General features: G+C 54.5%; 1 protein-coding gene across 3 annotated transcripts in view; it reads left to right on the forward strand.

Moving 5' to 3' along the window:
• The first annotated feature begins 212 nt into the window (after window positions 1–212).
• Window positions 213–14022, forward strand: part of MYRF (myelin regulatory factor) — a 53543-nt gene continuing 39733 nt past the window's right edge. For 2 of the 3 annotated variants that reach the window (XM_065066347.1, XM_065066348.1), the window contains exon 1: window positions 213–481. In XM_065066347.1, coding sequence (XP_064922419.1) covers window positions 436–481 — 46 coding nt within the window. In that variant the 5' untranslated portion in view covers window positions 213–435. Of the gene's footprint in view, window positions 482–6040; window positions 6075–14022 lie in introns of those variants that run through there. The other variant, XM_021282500.2, reaches the window with a different exon arrangement.

Consider the following 14022-nt stretch of genomic DNA (forward strand, 5'->3'; position numbering starts at 1 on the left):
TTGATTGTGGGCACATCTGGGGAAGAAAACACAACTGTTTCCCCAGCCCCCGCGCTGGAAGGGTGTTTGGGGGGGGTATAGACGGTTTGGGAGCGCTGCGGCTCGCTAAAGATTGGGAGCGGGGGAAGTGATTTTTGGGGAGGTACCGGATTCCAGGGGAGCCCCGGGGGCGGGAGGAGGAGGAGGAAGAGGAGGAGGCGGGGGAGGAGCGGGGCGGGGAGTTGCGGCCGGAGCGCTCGGGCAGCGCTCGGTCCCGTCGATGGGCAGCGAGCGGCCGCGCTCGGCTCCGGGAGCCCGGCGGGGCGGGGGGGGGCGCTGAGCGGCGGGGCGGGACGGGCCCCCCCGGCACGGAGCGGAGCGGAGCGGCAGCGAGCGGCCCGGGGGGATGCCCCGCTGCGGGCACCGGGGGTAGCCCGGCCGGTGCATGGCACAGCTATGGAGGTGGTGGACGAGACGGAGGCTCTGCAGCGGTTTTTTGAAGGTAGCGTGCGCGGGGGGGTGTGCGTCCTGTTTAACCGCAGCCTTTGCCCACCTAGGACAGGCTTAAGGAGGCCCCTGCCGCCTCGTCCAGCCATGCAGGGGTCCCTGAGCCCGGGTTGCATCCCACACGGGCGCCGCGGGTCCCAAACGAGCGCTGGGGTGTGTTGTGTGGGACGTCGGACGCTTGTGTGCACCCCGCTGGGGACCTCGGGGTGGCCGTCACCAGCCCACGGACCGGGCACAGGTTCCTGATCGTGTCTCTGGCGTAGACGTCACGATCCCCGGAAGGGTTTAAGAGACACGGTGATGAGGTTCTCAGGGGTTAGTGCTAGAGTTTGGTTGTGTTTGGACTCGATCTGGAGGGTCCTTTCCAACCAAAATGATTCTATGGGGCCACACTCTTGGTCCCGCTCTGCTCGTCTCAAGACCAGTGGCCTCTGTCCCTGTGCCCTGAGCTGTAGGTGTTGGGCACAGCACATTGGGAACAGGCTCAGGGCTCCACGCTTTGCTGGGGAAATGGCTCCTCTTTGCTCCAGGAGGTAGCAGATCCAACACTGGTGGTGTCCAGCAGACCCCCCATCTCATCAGCATTTCCAGGCCAGACCCCTTGGGGCACCGCGTGTCTGTGGTTCCCGTTCTCCTCCCCATCGCTGCAAACCAAAGGCAGCTTTTACTGAAACCAACGCTGGAAAAGTGGTTGTAAAGAGAATTTGGCCTCGCAATCAGGCAGGGGTGAAATACGGTTGCTGGTGGTGGGGCTGAGCTGTATGTCTGGGGACGTGTTGGGACCCCGATGTCCTTTGTTGTCCCTCGGCTCGCTGTTTCTCTGCCCGCTCTGGCTCTGTTGGCACGCTTCGCTCTTCCTTGTTGACTGTTGTTGCTGCTCTTCCTCGCTCGTTGTCTTTGTTTCTCCTTTGGTGCTGCGCCCTGCACCGCGTGCCCCTTGTTCTCCGGCGGGCTGCTTGCCAGCCGGGGGTTTTATTTGGTGTGACACCGTTGTGCCGATCAAGGGGGAACAACGTGCCTGTCCTGACGAGGTTCCGTCCCACCAGCAGGTCCTGGAGCTGGTGGCAGAGCTGGGGGGACCGTGGGGAGCGGGTTGTGTGCGGGGTCGGCTCTGGAGCTCGGGTTCCATGCACAGTGCTCGTGCTCTGGGGTGCGAGGACTCTGTCCCCTGTGTCACTTTGGCTGCTGGAAGGATTTAAGGTAGTCACAGCCCCAAGCGTGACAATATTCGAGAAGCGTTTAAACAACACCCTCAGACACATGGTGTGAATTTTGGGGTTGTCCTGGGCAGGGACAGGAGTTGGTGATCCTTGTGGGTCCCTTCCAGCTCAGGACATTCGATGATTCTAACCCCGGGAGGAGAGTGACGATGCGCCACACGGAGCAGACGCTCTCAGGAGCGATGCCTCAGCACCACGTCTCCTCTTCTGCTAAGGCAGACGCATCCCCTGGTTGTTCCAGCCGTGGTTCTGGGTTCCCGGGAGTGCCAGGATTAGCGAGGAAATGATCCTGTGGTTCTATGACGAGCATCCTTGCCCGCAGGCGCTCAGCGTGCGCTCCCACCCCGCTTCTCCTCATCCTTGGGGGGCATGTGTGAGTTTCAGGGCTTCATGTGGACCAACCTCCTCAATTCCACCCACCCCCTGTCCTCTGGGCACCCAGCACCTCCCCAGGCTCCTTACAGCACTTGCTCAAAACCCCGACGTTATTTACAGGCGTTGGACTTCAACTCTTCTGCAGAAGTGGAGTTTTTCTCCCTCCCCAGAGCATCATTTTGCAGGGGGGAGGTTTCTTTCTTTCTCTGCCTTGTTATTTCTGGGTGCTGGGGGTGATCCAGCTTGAACAGGGGGTTGGACAAGACGACCCACGGCAAGGTTATTCTATGATCTCAAGAGGTCCCTTCCAAGCTCAACCGTGCTGGGATTCTTTCTTTTTCCTTCTTTGTATCTTTATCTTTTTGCTTCTTTCTGCCTTTCTTTCGAATTAAAACCACCTAGTCCCTGTGATAATGTGGAAACTGGGGCTGAAGGGTATTTCTTACCCTCTGCTATTTACTTACTTGTAAAACTTCCTTTATAGAGCTTCTCCGAGCTTCACTTTTTCCATGGAGCCCCGGCATGGCCGTTGGCTTCGTTAGGGCAGCTGCGTCCCTTTGGTGCTATGGTAGAGCATCTGTTTCAACACAGCGTTTGAGGGTGAGAGGGACAGACGAGGAAGTTTGACCGCGAAGGATCGCGGTTCTGTTCGCTTTATGCAGCGAGGGAAGAAACCGGGTTCGTTCCTTTAGTTCCTGTGTTAATGGTGCTGCTCGGCGGGGGTACGTGGCCAAACTGACCCTCTGCTGTTCGGAACCGAAGGTCAGTGCCTTAAATCACTGGCTTTGCAGCACGGAGTCGGATTTTCCCTGGAATCTCGCTGTCCTGAAGAATTAATGGTTTCTGGATGCGTAATCCAGTGGTGAACAATAGATCTGTTAGAGGTTATTACTTTACAGGAATAAATTCATTAGTAGAATTGATTCCTCGCTGCCCCATCACTCCTTTCAAGGTGTCTGCTGGTTCCTTGCTGACGGGGAGCTCATCTTTAAACCTTATTTTTTTCTTATAGTGAAATATTTTCTTATCTCACAGACCATCTTCTGGCCAAGCGGAGATTTCGCACTAAGGGCATTTCTTCTTGCAGGCTGAAAACCCCGAAACAACTTGGGAATCCCCTTTCCTTCGCTTTCTTCAGGTTAGCGCAGGATCCCAGCGAGCCGTTAGCGGCCTCATCACGCAGTCCCCTGTAACGCTCCGTATTGCAGAGCGTCAGGCCAGGATTAACTGGGCTCTTCTCGCAGACCTCTGGGGAGGGGGCTGTGCTGTGAAGGAGCGGGGGGCTGTGCTGTGAAGGAGCGGGGGGCTGTGCTGATTCCAAACCCTGGCGCTCGGCTGGCGGCAGCGACAGCGCAGCAGGTCCCGTCCGCAGAGCGGGGCTTGTCTGGGAAGCGAGCACTCCCAAAATCTCAGGTCCAATTGCCTGTTTGTCCGCATAAATGGACTTTTATATCCATAAAGAGGGCTCTCCGCATTTGCATGGGCAGGATCTCCTTATTTCTTTGGAATGCAGCCGGCTGCTCTTAAGAGTGAGATCTGAGACACACGGGGACAGAGGAGCAGAAGAATGATGTGAAAAGTCGTTTAATCAAAGCTTTGCTTTGATGTTTGGGAAGGGGCTGGGGAAAGACTAACGGAGGGAGATTCAGGCTGGACACCAGGAAGACATTTTTTAGATTGAGTGTGGTGAAACGCTGGAGTAAATGGCACAGAGAGGTGGTGGCTGAACCATCCCTGAGACATCCCAGGCCGGGCTGGACGGGGCTCTGAGCAACCTGAGCTGCTGAAGATGTCCCTGCTCATGGCAGGGGTGGCACTGGGGGACCTTTCAATGTCCCTTCAACCCAAACTGTGATGATTCTGTGACATAATTCACACCCTCCTGGGATGAAGATGCTGTGAGCGCGGTTGTGGCGCTATGGCCTCGGAGTGTCCTCCAGGTGGCCGTGTCCTGGCTTAGGGACACCATCATTGTCCCTAAGCCAGGGGATGCATTTTGTGATGCTTAGCACCATCCTGCCTAGCGTGGGACGCTGGGGGTTCTGGCAGCGGAGGCGCAGGAGCTCAGCCTGGTCTTTCCATAGTGTTGGGAGTGTTTACCCAAAGCATTTGTATTTTGTATCAAAGGAAAAGCAGGGAGTTGAAAGCGGCTGACCCTTGGCTGGCATCCTACAAGAAACCTTCCCGTCCTCCCTGCCTGCCCCGGCGCGAGGGAAACGGTGACGCCAGAGCTCAGCTATTCGGGATCCCGCTCTCTCTCGCCTAATTTATGAGATAAGAGGTTGTTAAAGAATGTATATGGGGAAAGATGTGCAGAGCGGGGCCGGGGGGCGGGGGAGTGGGCGAGAAATGGAGAAAGAATTCCCAGCGCTGGAAGTTTGGAGGGTTTGGGGTTGAGATGTCGCTGGGAAAAGCAGGAGCTGGTCAGACAGAAAGGGCCGGATTTCAGTGAGGACGTGCGAGTCCTGTGGGGTTAATACATGTAATTTTTCAGCGTCCGTGTGTCTGTCCGTGCTGCCGGGGGGTCGCAGGAGCCTTCGAGCCAGGAGTGAGCAATGAGCACCGGGTGTTTGATCAGCAAGGCAGCGAGTGTGTTTGTATTAGCGGGTGTTTTTGCCCAGAGGAGCGTGTGTATACATGTGTTAGTGGTGTTCATTACTTGCTTGGTGATTTTTATTGTGTATTGTGGAGCGCTTTATGTGTGTGAGTGGGAAGCGCCGCTTCGCAGCCCTGCAGGAGGAGGTCTGGGCCGTTTCCCCATTTTTCCTGGATGAAGAAACATGAAATGCGGAGAGCTGAGCCCAGGACTCGCAGATTCACACCTTGTCCACTGCTCTGTGCCATAAGGGTCGCGTCTGTGTGTCCCGTGTGTCTGCAGGAGGGTTTGGGGATGGATGGGAACAAGTGGGAAAGGGCTTAGCAGGTGAAACTTCCACTGATGTAAACCAGTGACGCCGTGAGCTTCAGGGAAGAGGAGCGATGGTTCGTCTTCCAGCTCGCGGTGGGTGAAGCGTCCCTGAGCTGGGGGCTCTGGCCGGGCGGGTGACCCCGCTGTGAGTTACAGATCACGGGGGTTCCCTGGACCACGGGCACAGGGTCAGTTCCTGGAGACTGTGGAAAAGAGTCCCAGCGAAACAAGGGGCTGCTCTGGAGGCAGAAACCACGCACATAAACCAGGACAACCGGCCCCATGGGTGTTTTTAGGCATCTGGGTTTGCCATAGCAATGCAGCGCATCGCAGCGTCTAGTTCTTTGAATTATTGGAAAAAATGGCTTTTTCTTAGGGACATGGTTTAGTGCTAGAGTTAGACCAGGTTATGGTCAGACTTGGTGATCCTGGGGGGGTCTTTTCCAACTGAAATGATTCTGCTTCTTGGGAGCTGGGCTTCCCGCTGGCCGTTCCCCTCTGCCCGTCCAGTGACTGTCGGTGACTGAGTCAGACCCTCAATCTCCGCATCCACCAAACGCACCTCGGAGTCGGCACCGTGCTGGAGGGAGGATTGATTTCTGTTTGGTGTGGGAAGAGTAAGGGCAGAGGGGAATGGCTGGGAGAATCACAGGCAAAAAGCACGACGTGATCTCGGCCAGGGGTGCTGTGTGCCCAAACCCGGCTCTGGGGAGCAGCGGGGCCGCGGTGGCTTTGCGGGTGACAGTCTCTGCGGGGCCTGGCTGGCGCGCTGGGGGACGTAAGAGGCTTTGCGTGGGAGCGCTTTGCTGGCCCGTGACAGAGTGGTCCTGGGGAACCTGGTACAGCACTAACACATGACCGTCCCTCCCGGTAATCCCCTCGCAGCCCCAAATCCCGGCGGGTCGCGGCAGCCTCCCGGCCTCCTCCCCGCGCCTCCCACTCTTTGCCGAGGGGACAGCAAAACCAGCAGCGCGGGGAGCCGGGCGAGCCGAGCCGGGCAGCACCATGACGGGAGGGGACGGCGGGGAGGCGGCGGGAGCGTGACACTGCGGCCACCATGCTCAGGATGCGCTGGATCCGGGCAGGTAAAGGCGCCGACCCCCTGGCCCTCGCACGGCTCGGCTATTTTTCCCCTCCGTCTGTCTTTCCAGCGGGATCGTTGCCGGTTCTCCTCTCTCTGCCCTCTGGCTCCAGCTTCTCCTGCCCACCCAGCTTGTCGTGGTCAGCACGTGCCGTCAGGAGAGCGGGTGACGTGAGGGTGCTGGTGAGCCCAGCTCCATCCTGCAGCTGAACCAGAGGTGGGAAGAGAGGAAAACCTTCCCTTGAGCTCTGCAGCACTTGGCCGAGGCCAAGGGGACGTTCCTGGGCACAGGGGAAGCTGCCACCGCCATCCCAGCAGGACCAGCAGCAGGAGGTTCCCAGCGTCTTCAGCCAAAGCGCTTGTCCCCACCTACAGCTACCTGCAAGGGGGTTGTAGCATGGAGGGGTTGGTCTGTTCTACCAGGTAGCAAGTAATAGGACAAGAGGAATCGGCCTCAAGTTGCGCCAGGGGAGGGTGAGGTTGGATGTGGGAACAATTTCTTCCCCAAAGGGCTGTGGGGCATTGGAACAGGCTGCCCAGGGCAGTGCTGGAGTCACCAGCCCTGGAGGGCTGGACAGACGGACATGAGGTTCTCAGGACATGGGGCAGTGCCAGGGGTGCGGGAACAGCTGGACTTGATGATCTTGAGGGTCTTTTCCAACCAAAATGATTCTGTTCTACGATCTGCTTCTCAGGCCCAGGTTGTGCAGAACAATCTGCCCTTTTTCCCCAGTTTTCCCCAAAACTCCTTTTCTTTCCTGCATGAGCAAAGGCCAGGAGACATCCAGAAGATGGAGCAGAGCCAGAGAGCTGTTAGTAGGAGGGTGGATCCCTTCAGACGTCTGATAAGGGCCGGGTTGTGATTCAGAAGGAGCGAGGTGTGCACACCCCCGCCGGGGCTCCGCCAAGAGGTATTTTGCTGGTGTTCTGGTTAATGTATCTTCCCCAGGTCGTTGTCCCGCGAGCGATGCCTGGACACGGCCCCGCGGGAGGGAGCGGGGAGACGTGGCCGTCGGGGCGGCTTCGGAGGGCGTTGTTTCTGGAGGTGTGATGGGGGGATGGAAACGGGCACGGCGGTGACTCAGATATCCGGCTGACCCGCGCTGCTCCCGGCTTGCGCAAGAGCCCGCGGGGATGTGGGGAGGAAATTCTGGTCGAGAAAGAGCCTTTTGGGGTGCTGGATAGGCAGGACTTCCCTCTGTTCCCTCACCCTTGTGTGCTGGAGGCTTCACTAGGGCGGGGGTCAGAGTCACCCCAGCTGGACAATAACCGTGGGATGACATGGTTCCTGGGCATGGTTGGCCTCGAGAAGTGCCGCCCATCCAAGTGGTGTGTGGGGAATCATAGAACCACAGGCTAGTTTGGGTTGGAAGGGACCTTGACAGGTCATCTAGTCCAGCCCCTGCCATGAGCAGGGACATTGCGGGGAAGTTGCTCTCTCCTATCATAGCTCAATGGTCTCCTCTCTGCTTTCATCTCCATCTCTACCTGTGGTCACTTAGTGAGAAATAAAACCAGAAGAGATCTTTTGAAGAAGGAAGAGGGATGGAACCCTTGGTATGTGGCCTCTTCTAGTCAGGAACCTTATGGATTCCTCCTGTTGGGACACGACCTGAGTGATCCGGAGGCGGGAGCGGTGCCAGGCTGTGTGTCCACCCCCAGCAGTGCTGGAGGGGTCTGCCCTTCCTCTGCTGCCCAGACAGGGTCCTGGGCCGTGGCTTGATGTCCCATGTCCCTAGGGATTTCCCTGGCACCGCTCCAGTGGAACTTTGCAGAACAACCCCCTTCTCCTCTTTCTAGTAGTCTTGCTGGTTGGACTTGGACTTTGCACTCTCTGATAAGAACCCTGGTGAGCTAAATGTGTGTGAGGAATGATTAACTAACATGTACGGTGCCAGGGGACGGGGGAGCAGCTGGGGCTGGGGACACAAACACGAACAGGCTGGTGGCTTCTGGGCCCAACCTGGTGTTTGGCCAATGCCCCTCCCGTGCACCAGCTCATGGGGTGACATCCTTTAGGAGACAGAACCCCCACCAGGGCCTGCTCGGTGCTTCCCAGACATGTACCAGATCTAGGGATGGACAGGGAAGGATGAGGCCGTGTCAGGTCAGCAGGACAAGGGAGGACACTGCTCTGCAGGGACATGGGGTGCTCTGACAAATGGAGGCTTTGGACACCACACTTGGCTCTCTGGTGGCTTCCACCTTTGGTTTCGTGGATAGATCCCCTTATGGGGGTCCAGCAGAGGGAAACAAAGACGCTGAGGGGTCTGGAACATCTTTCTCATTGAGGAAAGGCTGAAAGAGCTGGGGCTGTTGAGCTGGAGAAGCTGAGAGGGATGTGATCAATGGGATCAGTATCTCAGGGTGGGTGTCAGAGGATGGACCAGGCTCTGTTCAGTGGTGCCCAACGCCAGGGTGAGGGGCAACGGGCACAGACTGAAACACAGGAGGCTCCATGTGAACGTGAGCAGAAACGTCTTTGCTGGGAGGTGCCAGAGCCTGGCCCAGGCTGCCCAGAGCGGCTGTGGAGTCTCCTCTGAGACATTCAACCCCCTGGGATCCTGTGTGATCTGCTCTGTGACCCTGCGTGAGCAGGTGGGGCCGGGAGCTACAGAGGGACCTTCAGCCCCACCCATCCCGTGGTTCTGTGATTCCCACACCCCTCCTCATCCTCCAGACGTTCTCCCGCTGGCACCATTTGCCTCACACAGCAGGGACAGGGGACATCTTCTGTCTGAGGCAGTGGAGATGGACACTCCGGTCAACCTTGTGCTCCCCACCATCTTCCAGCACACGTGGAAGCGCATTCGAGGCACGTTCAAATGAAACGCTTCCTTCCCAAAGGAAAGTGTAATGTGATCCTCAGGGTTCCACCACTTATCTCGCTGAACTTTGTTTGGATGCGGTTACTCAAAATGGCGAGAGGGAGATCGGGGAGAGCGGCCAGCCCTGGCCACGCAACCGAGATACCGGATTCGTTGTGGAAGGAGAGCAAACGCCTGTGGGTTTTGCTGGATATTTCTCTTTCGCATCCCAGTTGCTGTGACAGGAGAGCTGGCGTCAGTCTCTGCAGTGCTTAAAGTTTTCTGAGCCTCTCAGGGCTCATCCTATATCTTCTTTTCTTCCCCCGCTCTCCCGCATCCCTTTTGCTCTATCCGATCTTCTTTCCTTCAGCTGCTCCATCGTTAGTTTGCAGCGTATCGAAGGAGATGTACTGAGTGATGCCCTAAGTCATTGCAAACCACATCAGTAGGAAAAAAGCAACCAAGCGGGGCTGTGATTGCGGAGCAGCGTGTGGTGTGAACGGGGACCGAACGGACAGGAGCGGTGCGGGTTGGGACCACAAGTGAGTAAGCGATGCCACCGGCCGCAGTCTGGCTTTGCGGAGATCTCCGACTTCTAAAAACAGGAATGAAAGCCATTTTAGCTGGAACCAAATTAGGTTGGGTTTGGTTTTTTTTAACAGAGTCTGTTGCCATCACCCCAACATTGCAGGCACGTGTTATCTTGGGATACTCGGAGTGACAAACCTGCTTTTCTTACCCAAGGAGAAGAAGAGAATACTTGGCGGGGAGGGGGTGGGCATGGGGCTTGCGGAAGGCACAGGTGGGGGTTCCAAAAGAGCTGGAGCCCCAGTTCCTGTGAGCTTTCTCTGCTTTGGTGGCAAGGACCATGGGCTGTGCTGAGCTTCACTCTTGAGAAGTGGATGTAATATAGATTCATCTGGAATATGAAGATTCCCTTAGTTTATGTCCAACAATACTTATTAATCAGCAACTACAATTTATGACTTTTAATCCCGTGTGCTGATGACAGCTGACTGCTGGAGATCAAGATAAACAGGGAACCCAACATCTTATCAGCCCGTTTGATCTTGGCTTATCTCTTCTGTTGTGACAAGTAATGGTTATGGACATTGATTCAATAAAGCACTAAAAAGTGCGCTTTGGCTTTATTGGAAATGAAACACCTGCTTAAGTAAAGCAAAAGCTTAAAAACAGAGCGCTCTAAGGGCTATTGAGCCATTTCATAGTTGGCTGCTTGCTGATAAAACAGGGTGTTTCACAACGATGGACCCAGTGTCACTTTACGCTGCTTGGAAATCGGGTCCATCTTTGTGAAACACGCTGTATAATCAACGTTCTGCTCCTTGTAAGAACAGAAACTTGGTTTTGTTTTTGTTTTCTGATGAGGTCCCATCCAAATGAAAGTCTCAGGTCAATGAGAAGTACTGGGGAGGGGAGTAGGAGAACTTCTGTTCATCTTCCCCCCTCCTGTTTTAATTCAGTCCTTGGAAAGGGGGGTTGGAACGGAGAGGTGGATAGTGAAGAGTTGTCACACACAGCGTAGTAGAACAGGTAGTGATAACGGATGTTTCAACACTCATCTCATTGGCATTGGAGGGCTGAAGGGACACAAGGAACAGCAACATGGGGACCTTGCAGCCTGGGGATGGGTTTCGCAGCCCAGAGAGAGAAGTTTGAAGCAATTCCTTGTCAGGAGAACGTCATGTGCAGGCTGAACGCTCTCTGAAGCAGACAAGTAGTGGGATTTACTGTTTTTTTTGTTGTTTAAACCCTTTTCTCTGCAGTTTTGGAAACCAAACCCCACTGAGAGGGAGCTTTGAGAACTAGATGGTGAGAACGGGATTGAGAAAGTTGGTCTGATGTGTCCTTGGTTCGTCTTTTAAGATGCAGGTTGATCAGCTGGTGAATGGTCCATGTTAGCGAGTGAAAAGGGGAGAAGCTTTGGGAGGTTGAGGGGCTGCGGGAGTTCAGGGTGCTCCCTGGGGATAGTTCCAGCCTTAAGGACACTTGTGGAGTTCTCTGGTTTTGCAGAGCTAGACTCCAAGTCTTGTGTACATGTTGCTGCTTTGACCAGCCTGTTGTTTAAATGGGTCAAGGTGGGTTTTGTTGGTTTAGGGTTTTGTCAGTGCAAGAGAGATGTATTAAGTGGTGTTTTTTTCTGTTTTGCAAACATTATAGCGCTCGGTAAATCCAGAGGCTTTGTGTCCATGAACAGTGGGGAGGTCTCATGTTGTTAAGACATTTGTCCTCACTGCAGGACTGAGCTCCGAACCTCTTGGGACTGGCAACAGGACACCTGCTTTGAAAATATCCTTTCTTAAAATAAAGACGCTTAACTGAGCTTCAGGTTAGAAGGAACTATTGGATCTTCTCACCCAACCCATATAACAGCTCTGAGCAATGCAGAAACCGTGGAGGAATAACAGGTTTGATGTTTTATTTTACTGCCACAGAGAATTTCGTGATGAGGTTGAGGTTGCCAGGAGAACTGTGGAGCTTCGTGTGGTTTTGTGTTTGTGTTCCATTTGTAAAAAAAAACCCAACCAACAAAACCTCAACCAAGCAAAAACCTCCAGGTTTGGGCTTTTAAAGGAAAGAACTTGTCCTGGTGAACTGGGAGAGAACTGGTCAGTCTTTGTCCTCGGCTCGGCCCCGAGAACCTGCATGGGCTGAGAACTTCTCAGAGGGACTGGAGAAGTCAAAGAGAGTTAGAGCAGACTGACAGAACCTTTGTTTCTGAATTTCCAATGAGAGCACATCATACAGGTCGATCAGCACATGGTCTCACTTGCTGGTCTCAATACAGGTCTCTCAAAAAGAAAGTTTGGTGTTGTGCGTGGCAACTTCTTAATAGAATCATAGAGTGGTTTGGGTTGGAAGGTACCTTAAAGATCATCTAGTTCTTCTAGCAGATCTTCAGCTCTGTGTGCTCTTTTCTGAGAATGACCCAGGAGGTCAACTCCAACCCTATGAAGAATGGCCCAAGAGGTCAACTCCAACCCTATGGAAAATGGCCCAGGAGGTCAATTCCAACCCTATGGAGAATAACCCAGGAGGTGAACTCCAACCCTATGGAAAATGGCCCAGGAGATCAACTCCAACCCTATGGAGAATAACCCAGGAGGTCAGCTTCAACCCTATGGAGGATGGCCCAGGAGATCAACTCCAACCCTATGGAGAATAACCCAGGAGGTCAGCTTCAACCCTATGGAGGATGGCCCAGGAGATCAACTCCAACCCTATGGAGGATGGCCCAGGAGATCAACTCCAGCCCTATGGAGGATGGCCCAGGAGATCAACTCCAACCCTATGGAGGATGGCCCAGGAGGTCAACTCCAACCCTATGGAGAACAGCCCGAGAGGTCAACTCCAACCCTATGGAGAATGGCCCAGGAGGTCAACTCCAATCACTGAGTTGCCTCCGAAACCTTTGTCCAGAAGTTGAGAAGTTGAAGGGCAGTTGAACAGTGAGTGGTTTTCTGTGCTGAGAAACTTTGATTTTTCCTCCCTGAGCTTCTCGTAGCTGTGGAGACGCCGTCTGCTGCCTTGGGTTGTGTTGGGACTTCTGTAAAGCTTCTTATGCATCCCCACCAGGGTTATTTCAATTTTTTCCAAAGTCTCTCAGATATTTCCATGCCCTTGTGCTCTGTCATGAGGCAGCAGAGCGATTGCTGCCACTTACCAAGCGATTCATGATGCTTTGTAAGAATGAATGTGGTTTTTTCCCTTTATTTGCCATCCCACCAATCCATGTGCCCCCTTCAAGCTTTGCCAATGGAGAACAGCAATAGGAGATGCTGAATGACTTTGGCCAGGGTCTGTGCTGGAAACCCCTCTGCTCTTTGCTGTCTCGACACCAACAGCTGGATTTCAGCTCTGCTGGTGTTTGGTCTCTCCCAGGTTTTCCCTCTCAGTTCCATGCAGGTGCAGTTTCTAATCGCCATGTCGTTTGGCATTTAGTAAAATCCAGGGGAGAAATTCAAGGCTGATATTTGGATTGACGTCCAGCCCAGCAGAGCTCGGGGTGTGTTGTTACGGAGACCCCTCGATAACGCTTGTATTTATCAATCTAAAGATGCTGCTGGTACCACGAGCGTTGAGTGAAAAAGATGAAAAAGTGGATTTTTACAGGAAGGTTGTATTTTCTGCTCCATTTCTGCAGTGCTGGGGTTCAGCCCCGCTGGAGCCATGGCCCTTGTTTTTGGGGAAAGCAAAAGAAGGTGCATCTGAAGGAAAATAATTCCAAACAGAGATTCAAAGGGAAGAGAGACAGATGCTGCGGAGGTGATGGGAAGTGATAGCTTGGGGACAGTCACAGGGGACAGGTAATGTCAGGCTGATGGTGGTCGGGGCTGGAGGAGCTGGTTGTGGTTAGAAGATGCTGAATGGCCCAGCTGGGAAATCCTGGTGCTGTGTTATCACCAGGGACACTGGCAGTGAGCGGAGATAAGAAAGGGAGCGTTTAGATCGGGCTTGGAGGAGAGTGGGGCTGCAGCATCGTCCCCCAAATAGAAGCAACAAAAACCCCAGCCACGCAAGACAGAGCCCAAGGAGCGAGCTGGGGATGAATGACCTTGTGCTGGCCTGGACAGAAGGCTCTAAGAGGTCTTTTAGTCTGTTGATCTAATGACTCATCCAATTTGTGTAATTTCCTCGCCTCCTCACTCACAACTCGGCTCTTTGTCGCAGTCCAGGCTGGCAGCGGGACAGATTTGTTCGCCCGGGACCTACACACGGCTTTGCCCAGCAGGTGCCTTCAAACAGCAGCAGCAGCAGCAGCAGCGTGTGATCTCAAGAGGATGTGCCGGGGAGGCTCAGGTTGGACATCAGGAGGTTCCTCACCCAGAGGGTGCTGGACACTGGAACAGGCTCCCCAGGGAGGAGCTTGACACTGTCAAGGGAGCGTTTGGACAACACCCTCAGACACATGGTGTGAGTTTTGGGGTTGTTCTGTGCAGGGGCAGGAGTTGGACTCGATGGTCCTTGTGGGTCCCTTCCAACTCAGGACATTTTATGGCTCCCAGAGATCTGCCAGGTCCCAGGAGAAGGCTCTGGCTTTAGTTCGCAGGTCCCTGACCTTCCTCCTGTCTCTTCTGTGCTCAGCCCTTGGTGAGAAGATATTAAGATGTTTTTGTTTGCAAA

The sequence above is a fragment of the Columba livia genome, chromosome 5, assembly GCF_036013475.1.
Source record: "Columba livia isolate bColLiv1 breed racing homer chromosome 5, bColLiv1.pat.W.v2, whole genome shotgun sequence".
NCBI classification, from domain to species: domain Eukaryota; kingdom Metazoa; phylum Chordata; class Aves; order Columbiformes; family Columbidae; genus Columba; species Columba livia.